We start from the raw sequence: 17,857 nt of genomic DNA, 5'->3' as shown, positions 1-17,857 counted from the left end.
CAGGCGAGAGCAGCAAGCGGAGCCTCCTCCTTTAACGTTGCCAGTGTAGACAAGCCCTCAGACTTCTGTTGTCAAGCTAGGCTCTTTGCTCAGCTTCCCTGCTGAGAGGCAAAGAATTCCATTAGTCCTTGGAGCTTGAACTGTTTCTCTGGCCCCCTTGTTGATCTGAGTCAGTTTCAACCAGTTGCCTAAGGACTTTTCATCCCATCCATACAAAGGGGTGACACACACTTATATCTTTTAGTCTGCCCTGACAGCAAGCTTAATTTCTTCCTCCTCGCACAGGGTAGCCATGCAACGTACAGGGGAAACTGAGGCACATACCGGAGTCTTTAAAAATATTACAAAAATTCCCACTTTGTTACACAGTCCATTTTACAGACAAGGAAAGTAAGGCTCAGAGAGGCTGAGAGACTTTTGCCCATGGCCCCACATAGTGAGTCAGTGGCAGAGCTAGGATTATAACTCGTATTTAGGTTTGGAAGGATTAGATTTTTAGCAGTAAATGTCTGTAAACGTCAGTTTCATGGTACATCCACATATTGATGAAAAAGTGTTTCCCTCAACAATAACTGAAATTTACTCTAGTTTAAAGTAAGAGAAATGCTGCTTGAGCACTAGAGTTTGATTTAAGGATATTTACTTTGTATATTTGGACATGCGACGTAACGGAAACAAAGCTTTAGATCTTTGAATCTCAACGTCTAGTGTCATTAAATAACTATTGCCTGGCTCCCCAATTGTCTGCTCCCCCCCATAAATTTCCCACAACCGTAGATATTTAAATCAATAAAAATGCTTAAGAATAAATCGAATTCTCCTAACCCTTTTCATAGTCTTGGCCCCTCCCATGCTTATTACCTTTACCTTTATAATCTAAAACAGGCTTCAGTACATTTCACCCAAGGTAGTGACCCAGCACTGACCACTCAAATAACAATCTTACAGCCATTTGATCAAACTGCGATTGCCAAAGAAAACTGTCCAGTGTCATCTCTTTTCATTGTCACTTTACAAACAACAGCACAAAAAAGTATAGAGTAAGGAACAGTTCTACAGTACCAGAATGGACTGCTCAGCATATGACAGGCCTTTTCCCGTTCTGCTATCCGTGATTCTATTACTAAGGCCCTTTTTCATAGAGCAGATAAATCTCAACAGAAATGGTTACCTACTCCAAAAAACCCCACACCCCCTCATTTAAGCGTGATTGTTTGGAAATCTATCTACAACGTATGAATTCTGAAGCATTATGTGAATATGTGAATTTTCTGTAACTGGAAAGTTATACGAGGAAAAGGTCTGCTCTTACTAACTCTCTCTCACCAACCACAACAAGAAGGCAAGACTGAGCAGGAGGAGGAGAGGAGGGTCTTGTCAGTCTTTTCAGGATACCAACTCATTGTTACACCACTCATGAAAAAAATAGTATTTTCTATTTAAATTACAATAGCAAGTAGGGTCCACAACCATGGATCAAGTCCCCTTTGTGCTACAGGCTACAAAATCAAGTCAGTCCCTCCTTCAAAAGCTGACAGTCTAAGCTTTATGACAGATGCAACAGGTGGCAGAAGTCTCTACCCCACCTGGAGGAAAGAGGCAATCCTAAATGTATACCAACAAACCCTCATACAAGACCCATTTCACACACAGTTACCAGTCCTTTCATGTGTGAACATCTCTGCTGGACTTTTTTAAAATACATACATTTTCAGAAGCCTTTCTACTTAATGAATTCCTCTCAAAAATACATCAAAGAGATTCCTATTTGCAACAGTCCTCACCAGGGGAATACAAATAAAGTGTTTTATATAATTTTCCCAGCAGGCCTTTTCTTTACAATTTTTTTTCCAACTGAAAAAGATTAAAATTATTCAATTATCTAATCTTTCCTCATTTACATTGGGAATGTGTCACAAAGATGATATTTTACATACAGTGATATAGTGGTTTTCACCCCAGAGGCTCACAAAGTGCTATACAGACTCTATAAGGAGATCACCACTCAAATACTGTTTAGCAGGGCACAGAAACATGCAGCAAACTAGGTCAGGAAGCAAATGCTGTATTCAACTGAAACTGCAGGGAGAATTTTAGATAAGCAGAATGCAATTATCTGATTGAGCACACCAGGAGTTAACTTGAAAATGTTACTAAGCTCTTTAATGATCATAAGCGGGAAGAACCTTAGGCCAGATTTGCCACTGCCTTACACCCTGAGTTGTCACTTACATCTGTGCAGAAGGCATGCAAGCTGGGTGCAAGATGATACCAACTTAGAACTCTCCACACACACACACACGACTGTTTTACAATCATTTTGCACAGAGATTACACAAGACGCACAGCAATGGAGAATCAGGCCTCTTAAAAGCACTGCCAGAAGTATACTGCCCCCCTGGAAGCACCGGGGGGGGTCAGATTTTCAAAAGGTATTTAGGTACCTAAAGATGTTGTTAAATGTCTTTTAGAATTTTCAGGGACTCAGGTGCCTAACCCGCTTTTGGCACTTTTGAAAACTCCTCTAGGCCCCTGCATCTTTAGGCACCAAAATAACTTTGAAAATCTGGCTCTGAATTGCTACTGACTCAGAGGGAAGAGAGCCACCTATTGCATAAACACACTTTACACTACCCTCGGTTTTTCTTCAGAGTTTCCTACCAGGTCAGACCCTTCTTGCTCCTGAGGTCTAACAAGATCCCAGCACACAGGATAAAACAGTTTACAAACACACATTTGCATAGAGACTAAAGCTCGTCTAAATACTTAGCTCAAAATGGGCTTTTTCAACCAAAATAAGGCATTTCTATCAAAATGGAATTTGCAGTAAGAGAGCCCATTTTCAACAAGGTTTTTTGAAAACGAAAAAAACTTGGAAGAAAACGGATTTTTTTCAGTATTTCAACAAACCCCTCCAAAAGTTTCAGAGAAATTTCAATGTTAATATCAACATTTTTTGTGGGAAATAAACATTTAATGGCCAGCTTTAATAGTGATTTGTATTTCACATTTAAAACCAACATTTTAAGAATGAATCTGTTTAAAATGTTGAAAGTTACATGTAAAAATCAACAACCAACATCTGTAAGTGGAGCACAACCCTCACCAAGAGTTTTCTAAGGATAACTCAGTAATAAAGAGATGATTGTTGACAGGGAAGGAAGAACAATAGCGGGCAGATCCTTTTCAGTGCCAGGAAAAATTTGTCACCGATATTTAAAGCAAACCGAATGGGGAGCGGGATAATTATTAGCTCTGATGCAGGCTGGGAGAGAACCCAAAATAGTGAGAAGCAGATCAAAAAGGACAACTTGGACATATGTGAACGTTATTTGTTTATACAAAACAAGATTGTTGTTGGACGAGATCAAAAAGCTTTACCGCTTCCCCGAAAAATGCCAAACACAAGTCAGATGAACGCTGTTTGTGATGACCGATTTGAAAAAGAAATGCATTCCTTATACTGACCTCCACTCTACCCGCAGCCCTTCATGTCAGCCCATCAGCTGAACCAGACAAGCCGGTTGCTATTAGTCTGCTTGGGAAACCAACCTGAGACACTCTTGAATAAGAAAATAGTAACCTGTTAATATTCTGAGCAATCCAAGTAGGCTTAATGAAATCAGCAAGACCTGAATCAGAATTTCAAGCAGCTGGCTGAGTTAGCATTCAGAGCAGATTCAAAGGTGGGGGGGAGGGAAATCTCACCAAGGAATCACTGTTGAATATTTCACAGAGTCCAGAAGGAAAGAGATCAAAGCTACCATATATTGAATCTATAGTTATGTGTACCACCTTCAGTTTAATAAGTTCGATTTAATAAGTGTCTGTAGCTCTGTCTCCTTTCACACTGTAAGCTTGTAGTAGACTATAATACTCTAGCACCCCCCTGGGGACGGGGTGGACACTGCTTCTGTCTTGGAGTCCAGGGCACAACCCTCTAGCTGTGCTGCTCGAGGTCTCTGACCCCCTGCATGGGACAGTTAAAGTAATACAAACAAAAAGACACTTACTCCTACAGCCCACAAAAAAGAGAGCCCTAGGCCATCAGGAAGCCAAAGCAAACAAAAGAAAAAAGTACCAGCCCTTTTCAATGGTGAGTGGTCCTATCCAGCCAAGCTCTCTAGCTGTTTCTCCAGTCACCAACCCCTTCTTCTGGGGGTCAGTGAGCTCTGAGCTGCAGTCCTGCTCCTTCAGAGTGCTACCCTGCACTAAGCAGGGATCCTCCCTTTTGGTGGCCCACTCTTTAACTCCTTCCTGACTGGTGTGGAGCTATGCATCACAAAGCTCTTTGGGACAGGGTTTTATCTTCCTTTCTTACGTAGGTTTGCGTATCTATTTTTCTTAGGCTTTTCTAGAACATCCATCATCGAGACTATCCAAGCACCAGAACTGAATGTAAATGGGAATTTCCATCCTGAGGACAGGTGACGATGTGGGCTGTTGGAGACAATTATAGCACTGTGGAGAGTGAGAAGGCCAGATCGTACAGATCTGTTTGGGAAGAAGCAGCGACAAGACAGGGACACAGAATAGAAATAGCTCTGCATCTCAATGCAGTGCTCAACACACAATTTCATGCGCAGGTTGCTGTTGGAGCAGGGTGTCTCAAGCTTTCTGATAGCATGGACCATGGCTTGTTACTGAGATGTGTCTTGCGGGCACCTCCCATTTATACAGGCCCCCAGCACCTACCCCTACACTGGCAACTGTGCAAGCTCCAAATGGTGATTATTACAAACCTCTGCACATGACAGTCAAAGGGACATGAAAGTGTCCACATGAAAACATCCCTTTAACTGTCCTGAATTCAGTAAAAAGTCTTGACTGAAAAAGGTTTTACTTTGCTCATTTCCTCTCCCTCTACCAACTCTTCTTCCTGAACAGGTTTGCTGACACGTGGTCTGCTGTCATCCTATGCATGTGCTTCTCGTGCCCTTCCCCTGAATAGGTTTCCCAGCTGCCTCAGATCTTTCTGTCTAAATAGCAGCACAGAGTGGCTCTGTTCCCAATCCTTCCAGCCCCTAATGGATAAAGCTCGGTTAGCTCCTCCTTGTTCACAGCTCGAATACCTGTAGAAAGAGCTGAAAAGAGCCACCACCACATCACCAGACAGTAACCAGAGAACCACCCCCCAGCGCCCTGTTGAGCACAGTTTGGGAACTAGTGGCTAAGACAGAATTGGCTGACGCTGGAGAATTCTTTTTTTTTTTTAAATTATGAATTCAACCTCAGCTCTTATTTTCCAGACGCTTTGTTCATAGTGTTCTTGCAATTCACGTACCGAGCTCATTTTACACCGTACCACTGTAAAATGCTCCAGTCCCACAACAGCTGCCACGGTTCCGAGGCGACCTGCTTTCCTGTTTTGGCTGGTGATGAGTGATGCCCAGGGGGAACTGCCAGCAGGAGATGGGAGTGCTGATTTATCCATATGCCAAAATAGAAAGAATGCTGCTACTTCCAGCACTGCAACATTTTGCTTCAGAAGCCCTGACTAGTGGGACATGCTCTCTCTGGAGCTACTTATTAAACTCTTCTGCTGCCTCAGTCTTGGGCCCTCTCACGTAAGTGAGGAAGGAAAGTAATAGGCAGGAAACCATGTGTGTGCCAGTACGGAACTTTACCCTCCTGTTCACTGTATACACAGATCATAGAATATCAGGGTTGGAAGGGACCTCAGGAGGTCATCTAGTCCAACCCCCTGCTCAAAGCAGGACCAATCCCCAATTTTTACCCCAGATTCCTAAATGGCCCCTTCAAGGATTGAACTCTCAACCCTAGGTTTAGCAGGCCAATGCTCAAACCACTGAGCTATCCCTCCCCCCATCTTGTACTCTGCTTTCACTAGTGCATCTACTTTACAACACATGGCTATGATGGGTTTGTGATCTAACCTCCACAATCAGACTTCGCCCACATGGATATTTAACTCAGTCTCTTCTTTCTTCCTAGAACACGATCCTTACATTGCAGTAAACATATCAGCTGGCACATACTTTCACATGCTGTACACAAAAAGAAAAGGAGTACTTGTAGCACCTTAGAGACTAACCAATTTATTTGAGCATAAGCTTTCGTGAGCTACAGCTCACTTCACCGGATGCATACTGTGGAAAGTGTAGAAGATCTTTTTATACACACAAAGCATGCAATAAATTGGTTAGTCTCTAAGGTGCCACAAGTACTCCTTTTCTTTTTGCGAATACAGACTAACACGGCTCTTACTCTGAAACATGCTGTACACAAGACTCCCATACCTGAATTTTAGTTCACATATTCAATCTGACTTTGACACTGAGTTGCTATCTCACGGGGCTTTTCTTAAAAAGCTCTCCATGAATCAACAGCACCCTCCAAGCCCTCTCTGCCCTTTGCTGGACAGAAATATATTTCTGTTTAAAATGGTCTGTCTTCAAGTGGGGAGCTTTTCCGTTGACAGTGGTTTTTGCTAGGAGAGGAAAGGTTGGCTTTTCCTGATTGACTATTTATTTCAGGGTGGGTGAAAAGATAAGGTCTCCGGCTGCCTTAGCTGGAGAAGAGGGATGAAACAGAATTTCAGACTGGATAGTGATAAGAAATGAAATCCATGCCTCCTACTCCACCCACACCTACACACCAAACACATAATCTTCCCTTGCTACTGGATGGACTAGATGATTCAATAGGTCTTTCCCATGTCTAGTTTCCAGGATTCAGAACACAAAGTCTAAAGCTTCATTTCAAGCCTGATAATACACCAATCAACAATGACCAAGTGGTACAGTACAGCTCCTGTACGAGTGCTAAGGGAGGTACAATGCTCAAAGGAGCTAGTGTCCTGGCCTATCTAAGTCATTATAGCCCAAAAACTCTTCTTCCAAGATCCGGGAACCTCCATATTGAAATTCTCACTATCTGCTTCCACTGCTATTCCTCCTCCTTAACTGAGGAGTCACCGCAGACTCCAGGAATCATCTCTTCCCTCTAGGAAAGTGAATGCTGACAACACCAAGGCTCAGTGACCCTGAGTTAAAAGAGCAAGAGCTTTGACAGGAAGAGCTAAGCACGTTCCCTACCTGATTGTGTTCGTGAGACGGTAAGCCCTTTCCTCTCGATGAGGAACAGCTGTCATCCAGCTGCTCACTACAATCCGCTGTCCACTGCAAAAAGGATAGAAAGGCATTGTGTAAAATAATAGCTAAGTTGGGAAAACTGTCAAATCAAACCCCTGCGTCTAGCAAAACACCATCAGACTGGGGGGAGGGATAGGAGGGATAGGGTTTGAGCATTGGCCTGCTAAACCCAGGATTGTGAGTTCAATCCTTGAGGGGGCCATATAGGGATCTGGGGCAAAAATTGGGGATTGGTCCTGCTTTGAGCAGAGGGTTGGACTAGATGACCTCCTGAGGTCCCTTCTAACTCTGATATTCTATGTTCTTGGAACCCAAGGAAACTCTACGGTACTGACGTGTTCATGTTTGGCAAGAGGAACTGTTCACAAAAGACACTGCTGATCAGAAAATGCACTTTTTTCATGAAAAATCTTTTGCCAAAAATGAAAAAAGAAAAAAAAAAAGGAAATTTTCCATAAAAAAGTTGACTTTTCAGCAAAAAATTAAAAAACAGAATATTTCAGCTGAAAATTGAGATATTTTGATCCAAAAATGCTGCCGTGGTGCCTCGTGCTCCCATTCTTCTCTACAGGCCAAGTTACTTGACTGGACTACATCTGCCATGATGAACAGTGGTCTCCCCTCATGGTGAGAGATGATTGGCCCCAGCGAGTATCTTGCAGTAGTGCATCATAAGAGATGTAGCCCAGGTGGGAAGACCAACCCATAGCAGATAACGTGAACATGAGAAAACTGAACTATGACTTCCCATGAGGCACCAGAGCATGAAATCCAAACCGAAGTACTTCAGTTTTGGAGCATTTGTTTTTTCAAAGAAAACCTGGCGTTTTCTGCTGAAACAAGACACGTTTCATGAAAAACCCAATTTTCTGTCAAAGAACAGTTGGGATGGAAAATTGTCACCCCGCCCCATTACTGAGCTCTCTCTGCTGCTCCAACTTGAGGCAAATGTTATTCTAGAGCTATTTACTCTGCTGATGACATCACAGAGGCTGATGCACAAAGCAAGGAGTAAGTGAATTCCACACAAGTAGAAACAGGAATTAATCTGACCATTTAAGGATCGATGAGGACAAGGCCACAAAACATGAAGGGCCAATATTAGAAACAGCCACTTCAAAAGTGACCTGTATATAAGATCTCACCCTCCTGGCAGTGGCAACACCTGGTCAACATTTTAGGTAGGTTATTATAATTGACCTTAACTGTGCCTGTGCTTATTTATTAAGGGCACTGCTGTGGCTGTTCAACATTTCAGTGAAGTCTTGTTACTGATATACTGGAAAACCTTCTGCTGGAATTATGCATGTATCCCCTTAGCAATCTGAGGCACAGAAACAACAGCCCTGGAATGAATACCTTTATGGGACAAAGAAAGGGAGGACTTGTGGCACCTTAGAGACTAACCAATTTATTTGAGCATAAGCTTTCGTGAGCTACAGCTCACTTCATCAGATGCCTTTTCTTTTTGCGGATACAGACTAACACGGCTGCTACTCTGAAACCTGTCTTATGGGACAGCTATTCTGTTATATTAACAGCTGAAAGCGGCATACTGCTGGGGCTCAAGCAATTAGGTGCTGGGGCTCAAGCAATTTTTTTACATTCATAACTGATGCAGCAAGCCCAGAGTTGCCGGGGCTATGAACTGCCAAGCCGAGAGGTGCCGGGGCTATGAACTGCCAAGTCCTGGCACAAATTAAGCAGAAGTTACATTTATTTTACTCTCACTTTATTCTCTCTTGTTTTCTTCTGACTGGAGCAGCATCCCAAGTGCCCCACTGGCAGAAATGCCACTGCTGTAGGACTTCAAGGGCTAGGGTAAGGAAATGGAGACTAGAGCCAATTCATGATACACAGTAGCATTTAACACTTCCTCCCCTTTCTAGGGACTTATAGTAAATATCCTCCATCACTGTACTATCTGAGCACTTCAGACATGTCAGTGAATGAATTTACCCTCACAATACCTCTGTTGGGAAGGAAAACATTATTAAACTCATTGAGAATTGAGGCACAGAGAGTACAAGTGACTTGCCCGAAAATATAGTCTAAGGCTATGTCTACACTACAAGTGCTACCATGGTTGTGCTGCAGGTATGCCGCAGTAGTGTAGATGCTTGCTACAGTGATGGAAGGGTTTTTTCCATCACTACAGTAAATTCAAACCCTTGAGAGGCAGTAGCTAAGTCAATAGACGAATCCTCCTCCTTGGGCTCCCAAGCACGCTCAGTCATTCTCGTGAAGCTGCACCATAGCCCCATTCTGCTTCTCTCCTTCCCCGTCTACAGATGCTGCCCATATAACATAGTGGAGCCTATTGCTTGGGTGGTCTAAGGAGCCATGAATAGTTTTGTGAATAAGAGGTGCTATGGACAAATGCCTCCTTTACATTGAAACCTGTGGAGATCTGAGCTCTTATACTGTCCATTATTAAAAACTCCAGTCCTCATTCAGAGCCACGGCTGGTGCTTATTGGATATTGTTTCATAAGTGAAACAGCGACAGGACACAGGGAGGGAATTCAAGCTCCTATTCTCCCCGACCTCCTTTCACTGCTGGCTACAACACAGAATCACTTCACAATCATATCCTTCATAATGGTCCTTGAGCACATCTGGCTCAAGGTGGGGCCTTCTCAGTTCACAGACCACCTCCTCTCTATGGAACTGTCTCCCTGGGCACATTTGCCCAAGTCCCTCTATAACAGTCATCAAGGCCTTTCTCATCAGGTCAGTTCACTTTGAGTTATTTTGGTATGTCAACCCTCATTCTCCCGATTTTTCCTGTTGACAGAACAGCTGCTTCCTTCTGAGCCACTGGGCCTACAATTGTCACTGGCTTGGTTTCTGCACATATCTTCCCCCAGGATATAACGTGATAGGCACCATGTAAAAGCAGAACAAGATGCAGAATCTAACCAACCCTATGTTCCTCTTTGAAACTATAGTTAAAAGTGACCAACTCCCAGCCCAACCCAACCCAGCTCAACTCGATGGGGCAGATTAGGGGTGTAAGGAAGTCTCTAGAGCAGCTCTGCCATCCCTGCTCCCTGCATTGCATTCTGAGCAGGGAAATGCCAATGCACCTCCCAGTGCATGGTCCCTTGCTGTTATTCACTCATGATCCAACATCAGTCACAAAGGAAACAAGTCTCTCTGGGCTGTCACCACGGCAGGGCTCTTTACAAGGCACTTCCACGCGGAGAGAGAGAGTTGTCTTTTTATTGGTGTTTGAAAGCCATTTGACTTCCAAGATCACATCGCTGCAAAAGCAGCCCCTCCTATAAAATGCAGCATCACAAACATTGCTTTCACTGTCGGTTCACTACCGACACAGACTATTCTGTGAGACAAGCTGGCAAACCGAACTACAAACGCCCAATACGTTACTAAATCGCTTCCTGAACCTCCACCAGGATGGGAAGCCTGCACATCCTTTGAAGACGTGGAAAACTGGAAAAAGACCCAGACTTTAAGGCCAGAAAGGGCCATTTGTGATCAAGTAGTCTGATCTCCTGCATATCACAGGCTACAGAACCTCACCCACCCACTCCTGTAATAGACCCAAAACATCTGGCTGAGTTACTGACGTCCTCAAATCATGATGATATGTCTTCACGTTACAGAGAATCCAACATTTACATTAGTTTCAACCGCAAGTGACCTGCGCCCATAGGTGAAAACCCACCCGGGTCTCTGCCAACCTGACCTGAGGGAAAATTCCTTCCTAATCCCAAATATGGTGAGCAGTTAGATCAGGGATGGGCAAACTTTTTGGCCCGAGGGCCACATCGGGGTTGCAAAACTATATGGAGGGCCAGGTAGAAAAGGCTGTGCCTCCCCAAACAGCCGGGCCACTGCCCCCTATCTGCCCCCTCCCACTTCCCGCCCCTTGACTGCCCCCCTCAGAATCCCCGACCCATCCAACCTCCCTTGCTCCTTGTCCGCTGACCACCCCCTCCCGGGACCCCCTGCTCCTAACTGCCCCCTCCGGAACCCCTTGCCCTATCCAACCCACCCTGCTCCTTGTTCCCCTGACTGCCCCGACCCGTATCCATACCCCCACCCCCTGACAAGCCCACGGGACTCCCACGCCTATCCAACCGCTCCCTGCTCCTTGTCCCCTGACTGCTCCCCCCCCCAAACCATCCAACCCCCACTGCTCCCTGTCCCCTTACCGCTCCCCCCCCAAAACCATCCAACCCCCACTGCTCCCTGTCCCCTTACCGTGCCGGAGCCAGCCACACCGCCGCGCTGCCCAGCAGGAGTGGCAAGCCAGAGCGCTGGCAGCACAGTGAGCTGAGGCTGCGGGGTGGGGAACAGCAGGGGAGGGGCCGGTGGCTAGCCTCCCCAGCCAGGAGCTCAGGGGCCCTGCGGGCTGGATGTGGCCCGCGGGCCATAGTGTGCCCACCTCTGAGTTAGATCATGAGCATGTTGGCAAGACCCACCAGCCAGACACCTGAGAAAGAATTCTCTGTAGTAACTCAGAGCCTTCCCCATCTAGTGCCCATCTCTGGGCATGGAGATATTCACTACTAGCAGTTGCAGATGGGCCACATGCCATTGTAGGCAGTTTCATCATACCATCCCCTCCATAAACTTATCAAGCTCAGTCTTGAAGCCAGTTAGGTTTTTTGCCCCCACTGCTCTCCTTGGAAGGCTGTTCCAGAACCTTACTCCTCCAGTGGTTAGAAACCTACATCTAATTTCAAGCCTAAACTTGTTGATGGCCAGTTTATATCCATTTGTTCTCATGTCAACATTGGAACTTAACTTAAATAACTCCATTCCCTCCCTGGTATTTATCCTGATGTGTTTATACAGAGCAATCATACCTCCACTCAGCCTTTGTTTGGTTAGGCTAAACATGCCAAGTTCCTTTAGTCTCCTCTCATAAGGTAGCTTTTCCATTCCTCTGATCATCCTAGTAGCCCTTCTCTGCACCTGTTCCAGTTTGAATTCATCTTTCTTAAACATGGGAGACCAAAACTGCACACAGTATTCCAGATGATGCCTTATATAATGGTAATAACACATCCCTCTCTCTACTGGAAATACCTCGCCTGATGCATCCCAGGAGTGCATTAGTCTTTTTCAGGGCTGCATCATATTGGCAGCTCAGAGACATCCTGTGATCGACCAATACACCCAGGTCTTTCTCCTCCTCTGTCACTTCCAATTGATATGCTCCCAGTTTATAGCAAAAATTCTGGTTATTAGTTCCTAAATGCATAACCTTGCACTATTACATTTCATCCCATTTCTATTATTCCAGTTTTCAAGGTCCTCCAGATCTTCTTGTAGGATATTCCAGTCCTTCTCCATATTGGCAATACTTCCCAACTCTGCATCATCTGCAAATTTTATTAGCACACTCCCACTTTTCATGCCAAGATCATGAATGAAAATATTAAATAAGACTGGTCCCCTGGTGATTCAGGACTTCTAGTGACCTCACTGTGAGAGGCATGGACACACAACCAAAACAAAACCCTTCCACCCTGACTCCTGCTGCACTTTGGGTTTCGATGTGAGTAGCCACCATGGCCTCAGGCACAGCAGAAAAGCTAAATACAAGCTACAGAAAGAAAAGTCAATCATGGAAGCAAACAAATGCACAGAGTGGAACAACAAGACCAAGTCTTTCTATGATGACTGGAAGGCTCACAGAAATCAGAGCAGTTAAAGACTGGAATGTGTCTTCTATTCCATCCCTCTGCCAGGGTGGGATTTCTCCTGACAGTACACTCTCCCATGCATCCAAAAGGATTATTTTTAAATAAATCATGTTTGGCACACAGACTGTCTTTTTGTTCTGTTTGTACAGTGCCTAGCACAATGGGGTCCCAGTCCATGACAGGGGCTCCTAGGAGCTACCGCAATACAAAAATAATGACTGTAACAAAGAAAGGGACTCAAACACACCTTGACCTTGGTGTATTCAATATCCAGCTCCAAACCTAGGTATGAAATTGGATGCTTGAATCCATTTTCAATTTTAAATTAAATTGAGGGCAGTACCAATAGTTAAAGATATGGCCTTAGGGGCAGGGACTGCATCTGTGTACTGTCTTAAGTACTTACATAGGCCCTCTCTCTAGAGCATCTGAGTGCCTCACAATCTCTCATGCATTTATTCACACAGCATCCCTGTGAGGCAGTGAAGTGCTACTGTTCCCATTGTACAGATTGGGAACTGAGACACAGAGTGATTTGCCCAAGGCTATACAGGTAGCCTGTGACACAGCAGGGACTTGAACCCAGGTCTAGTCTAGCGCCCTAACCACTGGACCATCCTTCCTCTCAAACGTATCTGTCATAAATATAAAGGGAAGGGTAAACCCCTTTGAAATCCCTCCTGGCCAGGGGAAAGCTCCTCTCACCTGTAAAGGGTTAAGAAGCTAAAGGTAACCTCGCTGGCACCTGACCAAAATGACCAAAGAGGAGACAAGATACTTTCAAAAAGCTGGGAGGAGGGAGAGAAACAAAGGGTCTGTGTCTGTCTGTATGCTGCTCTTGCCAGGGACAGAACAGGAATGGAGTCTTAGAACTTTTAGTAAGTAATCTAGCTAGGTATGTGTTAGATTATGATTTCTTTAAATGGCTGAGAAAAGAATTGTGCTGAATAGAATAACTATTTCTGTCTGTGTATCTTTTTTGTAACTTAAGGTTTTGCCTAGAGGGGTTCTCTATGTTTTTGAATCTAATTACCCTGTAAGATATCTACCATCCTGATTTTACAGGGGGGATTTCTTTATTTCTATTTACTTCTATTTTTTATTAAAAGTCTTCTTGTAAAAAACTGAATGCTTTTTCATTGTTCTCAGATCCAAGGGTTTGGGTCTGTGGTCACCTATGCAAATTGGTGAGGCTTTTTATCCAACATTTCCCAGGAAAGGTGGGGTGCAAGTGTTGGGAGGATTGTTCATTGTTCTTAAGATCCAAGGGTCTGGGTCTGTAGTCACCTAGGCAAATTGGTGAGGCTTATTACCAAACCTTGTCCAGGAAGTGGGGTGCAAGGTTTTGGGAAGTATTTTGGGGGGAAAGACGCGTCCAAACAGCTCTTCCCCAGTAACCAGTATTAGTTTGGTGGTGGTAGCGGCCATTCCAAGGATAACAGGTGTAATATTTTGTACCTTGGGGAAGTTTTGACCTAAGCTGGTAAAGATAAGCTTAGGAAGTTTTTCATGCAGGTCCCCACATCTGTACCCTAGAGTTCAGAGTGGGGGAGGAACCTTGACAGTATCTCTACCATTTTACTTGTTTGGAATGCGCCTAGCCCAAGGTAGCACAAACCAACAATTTCGCTCAGGAGACAGCTCTCGTTTTTTATGACGTTCAGCCCAAATTGTCCATTTTAAAAATTACATCCCTAGTATGTAACTTTCTAGTTTTATTTCTAGTTGTACCCCTTCCACTGACAACCCCAAACCATTCCTCCCTTAGACAATCCCTCTCTCCTGGGCCTTTGCACCCTTCCAAACCAGAAATATATCAGGTGTCTTTTAGCAAAAAATGGCAATTTTGCAATAAGCCCGCAGGTCACTGAATGAGCAGCAGCCATACGCATCCATTTATGGAGGTTTCTGGGCCATGTGCTGCATTTGATCATGAATCAGTGTGCTCCCAAATATCAGTGGGAGCTACCCTTAGAATCAATGCAGTACAGGTCTTTAGGTTCTAACAAGCACTTTTCCATTGCTCAACACATCACCACACTTCAGGGGTGCTGACTCCGGGGGTGCTCCCGGGCTGGAGCGCCCACGGGGAAAAAGAAAGGTGGGAGCTGAGCAACCACCAGCAGCCCCCCCAATCAGCTCCGCCCCCTCCCCCCAGCTCTTCCCACCTGCTGTGATCAGCTGTTCAGCGGTGTGCAGGAGGCACTGGGAGGGGGAAAGGGGAGGAGCAAAGGCGGGGCACACTCCGGGGAGGGGGCAGAACAGGATGGGAAAGAAAGAGGTGGGGCGGGGGTGGAGCGGCGGCAGGAAGAGGAAGGGTTGGGCTTTGGGGGAAGGGGTGGAGCGGGGACAGGATCTGGGGCGGAGCAGGGGCCGAGCACCCCCCGGCACAATAGAAAGTCAGCACCTCTGCCAAGCTTAATATCCCTCAGCCAGTGTTACTGCAACACATCCCATTCAGACAGGTCAAGACAAAACAGTCCATACGGGGCGTGGGTCGCTGTGTTTTTGCTGGTGGTGCAATGAGTAGGGGCGGGAAGGGAATTGCATAGTTCCTTGCAAAAGTATCTCTCTCTTGGCCCCCTCTGTAATCTAACAAAGCACCCACTTGCAGTACAGAGCAGTCACTCCTTCCTAACAACTCCATCAGAGCAGCAGATTGCTGATCTGAGCCACAGAAGCCAGCTCTCCACTCTATCTTCCATGCGCACAGATTTTCTTCTTCCTCCCACCAGTAGGAGCAGCAATTCCCAGCCCCAGTTCATCAGAGCAGAAACTCCAGCCCTTTGTGCCCTGAGAGCTGATATTTATGAGAAGACAGAATTTCTCTTCAAATTAAAACTCAGAGGTGTTTCTACAGAAGCTAAAACATTAGGGCTATTTTGGGAACCTCTGCTGAAGAATGTAATTGACAAAAGATCTTTACTAGCCATCTCAAGGAGCAAGAATCTGCCAGTGCACTATCCCGCACACCCTTCACTGCCAAGATCTGTAGATGCCCGCTTAGCTAAATGCACATAATATGTATCCAACCCAACAGCCCATCTCTTAGAGAGCAGGACACCATTTCATGGTGATCCCGCATCTTGGTTTAACTCCTCATGTTCAGTTGCACTAACCTGCGAGATGTTGGACTGCGTTTTCTCACTCTCCCCGTCCCCTTCCGTTTTGTCGGTCAGCAGACCTTGGACTTGGTACTCAAGGACGTAGCTGTCAATGAACCTCTCCAGCTCTTCGATTTCCTGAGATCGGCTACTCCCTGCCTCAGAGGAGGCAGAGGCCACAGAGGAGCTTTCCATCACTCCAGGGAAGGAACTGAGAATGGAGGGGGCCTGGGAAAAGAGAGAAAATACAAATTAATTCCTTGTCCGCTGCATAAAGCCACAAGTCTGACAAGCAAAATACTTTACATACACACTCACAAACACATGTAACACACACACACACTGCATTCTCCCTTAGGTGACAGTCACAAGCATGCGCCTTCATATTTCAGAACACCTATTAAGTACAAAAAGAAGTCCAGTTACAGAAGCAATGTACCAAAGCCCCAATATACTGGTTAGTGAGTACAGTGCCTTCTGTTGAATGCTCCTGTGTTTACAGTTACACGAACTTCCAACAGCAGGGCTAAAAGAGAACGTAAGCCTTAATGCTACTCAAATCTTTCCTTCACAAAAACTCGAGTGGCAGATACACATGTTCTAAAGCAGAAGATCCAGAATGCTATTCTCCATAACCTAGCAGTGAAAGATACACTGGCCTGAAACTGCTCTTTGCAGCACTGAACGAGTACCAAACAAGGACTGCTAGAAAAGCGAAGCAGTGACAATTATAAATTTCAATACAGAACAAAGAAAGTGAAGGAAAAAGGCTAGAAATGCTTTTTTTTTCCTTCCCTACCGGAAAGCTGAAAACATAGTCACCCCTCTGTGCCTGTCTGGCACAATCTAGTCAATAATGTATTACCCAGATCCAAAGAAAGAAATGCTGACAAAGATTTAAGTTCAAACTTGTCATTACAGCACCTTCTCCTGTAAGGGTCTATGTACAGTACAGCTGAAGTGATGAAGAGCACATTCATTACTATTCTAGTTGTACTGCTGACAAATGGACAACATGGCACCAGGTCACAGCTGGGAACGACACACAGGAATGTGAGGAGTCCCGGGGGAGCATACATAATTAAAGGAATCTATAGTATAGTGGTAGAAAACAAAATGCTACCTCAGCATCTGTGACGGCAAGTGGAACAGCCAGGAGATGGTCAAAGATGTGGTGAGTGCAACGGAACAGAAAGGTCAACATGGGTTCTATTTTGCATGTTGTTGGTAGCTAAAAATTTAATTATTAGAGGGGAAAAAAAACCCAATTTCTTCATGAGCCCATTTGCTGGAAACCACAGGGGAAAGCAGTGGGTGGTTTGGATCTCATTAGTCTCAGTCTGAACTTACACACCAGAGCTGCACTAGGAGGTAAGCAATTTATTGCTGTCTCCAGAGAAAGAACACACAATCCCCTTTACACATAAAACCTTGTTCGTTGGTGGTGAGTTTTGTTCCTAGCCTGTGCTGGAATGGCACTGAATGGTGAAGTTAATGGAAGTTCAGGACACTTAGCTCTGCTCACAAATCAAGCCTTCATGTTATACACGATGGGGCATACCATATATTTATCCCATTGTACAGTGCACCTCCAGTCGCAGCCTGACTTGAAGGTCCCATGAGGAAACTGTGGATTTAATTTGAGGTTGGTGCTACTTATTCATAAAATCATTCTTGAGTTTGCTGATTTCTAGACAGCAGATAAATCTGCTCTGAAGGAGTTGTTGATTTCACAGCCTCTCATTTCCACACAGAGAAATGCCCTGCGTCCTTGCCTTTAAGTCCATCTTTGTGATAGAAACAAGATTTGCCATATAGGATAGAATCATAGAAATGCAGGGCCGGAAGGGACCTCAAGAGGTCCTTTAGTCTTCCCCTCCCCCCATGCTGAGGCAGACTAGACCATCCCTGACAAGCATTTGTCTAAACTGTTCTTAAAATCATCCAGTGATGGGGAT

The 17,857-nt window shown here is 45.0% G+C and overlaps 1 protein-coding gene across 10 annotated transcripts in view; it reads right to left on the bottom strand.

Annotated features, from left to right (window-relative positions):
* The window catches only part of CTIF (cap binding complex dependent translation initiation factor), a 349,613-nt gene that overhangs the window by 246,185 nt on the left and 85,571 nt on the right, over nt 1–17,857 (bottom strand). For 8 of the 10 annotated variants that reach the window (XR_007356637.2, XM_048849819.2, XM_048849821.2 and 5 more), the window contains exons 2-3: nt 15,915–16,127; nt 7,059–7,142 (exon numbers count right to left, since the gene is read on the bottom strand). Coding sequence is in view for 9 of the 10 variants with exons in the window: in XM_048849819.2 (XP_048705776.2) it covers nt 7,059–7,142; nt 15,915–16,094 (264 nt within the window). In the remaining variant the exon portion in view is untranslated. The remainder of the gene's footprint in view (nt 1–7,058; nt 7,143–15,914; nt 16,128–17,857) is intronic. The other 2 variants (XM_048849822.2, XM_048849824.2) reach the window with 1 other exon arrangement.

The sequence above is a fragment of the Caretta caretta genome, chromosome 5 (genome assembly GCF_965140235.1).
Source record: "Caretta caretta isolate rCarCar2 chromosome 5, rCarCar1.hap1, whole genome shotgun sequence".
Classification (NCBI taxonomy): Eukaryota; Metazoa; Chordata; order Testudines; family Cheloniidae; genus Caretta; species Caretta caretta.
The sequence above is the reverse complement of the archived record's forward strand: the minus strand, read 5'-3'. Positions and strand labels throughout refer to the sequence as shown.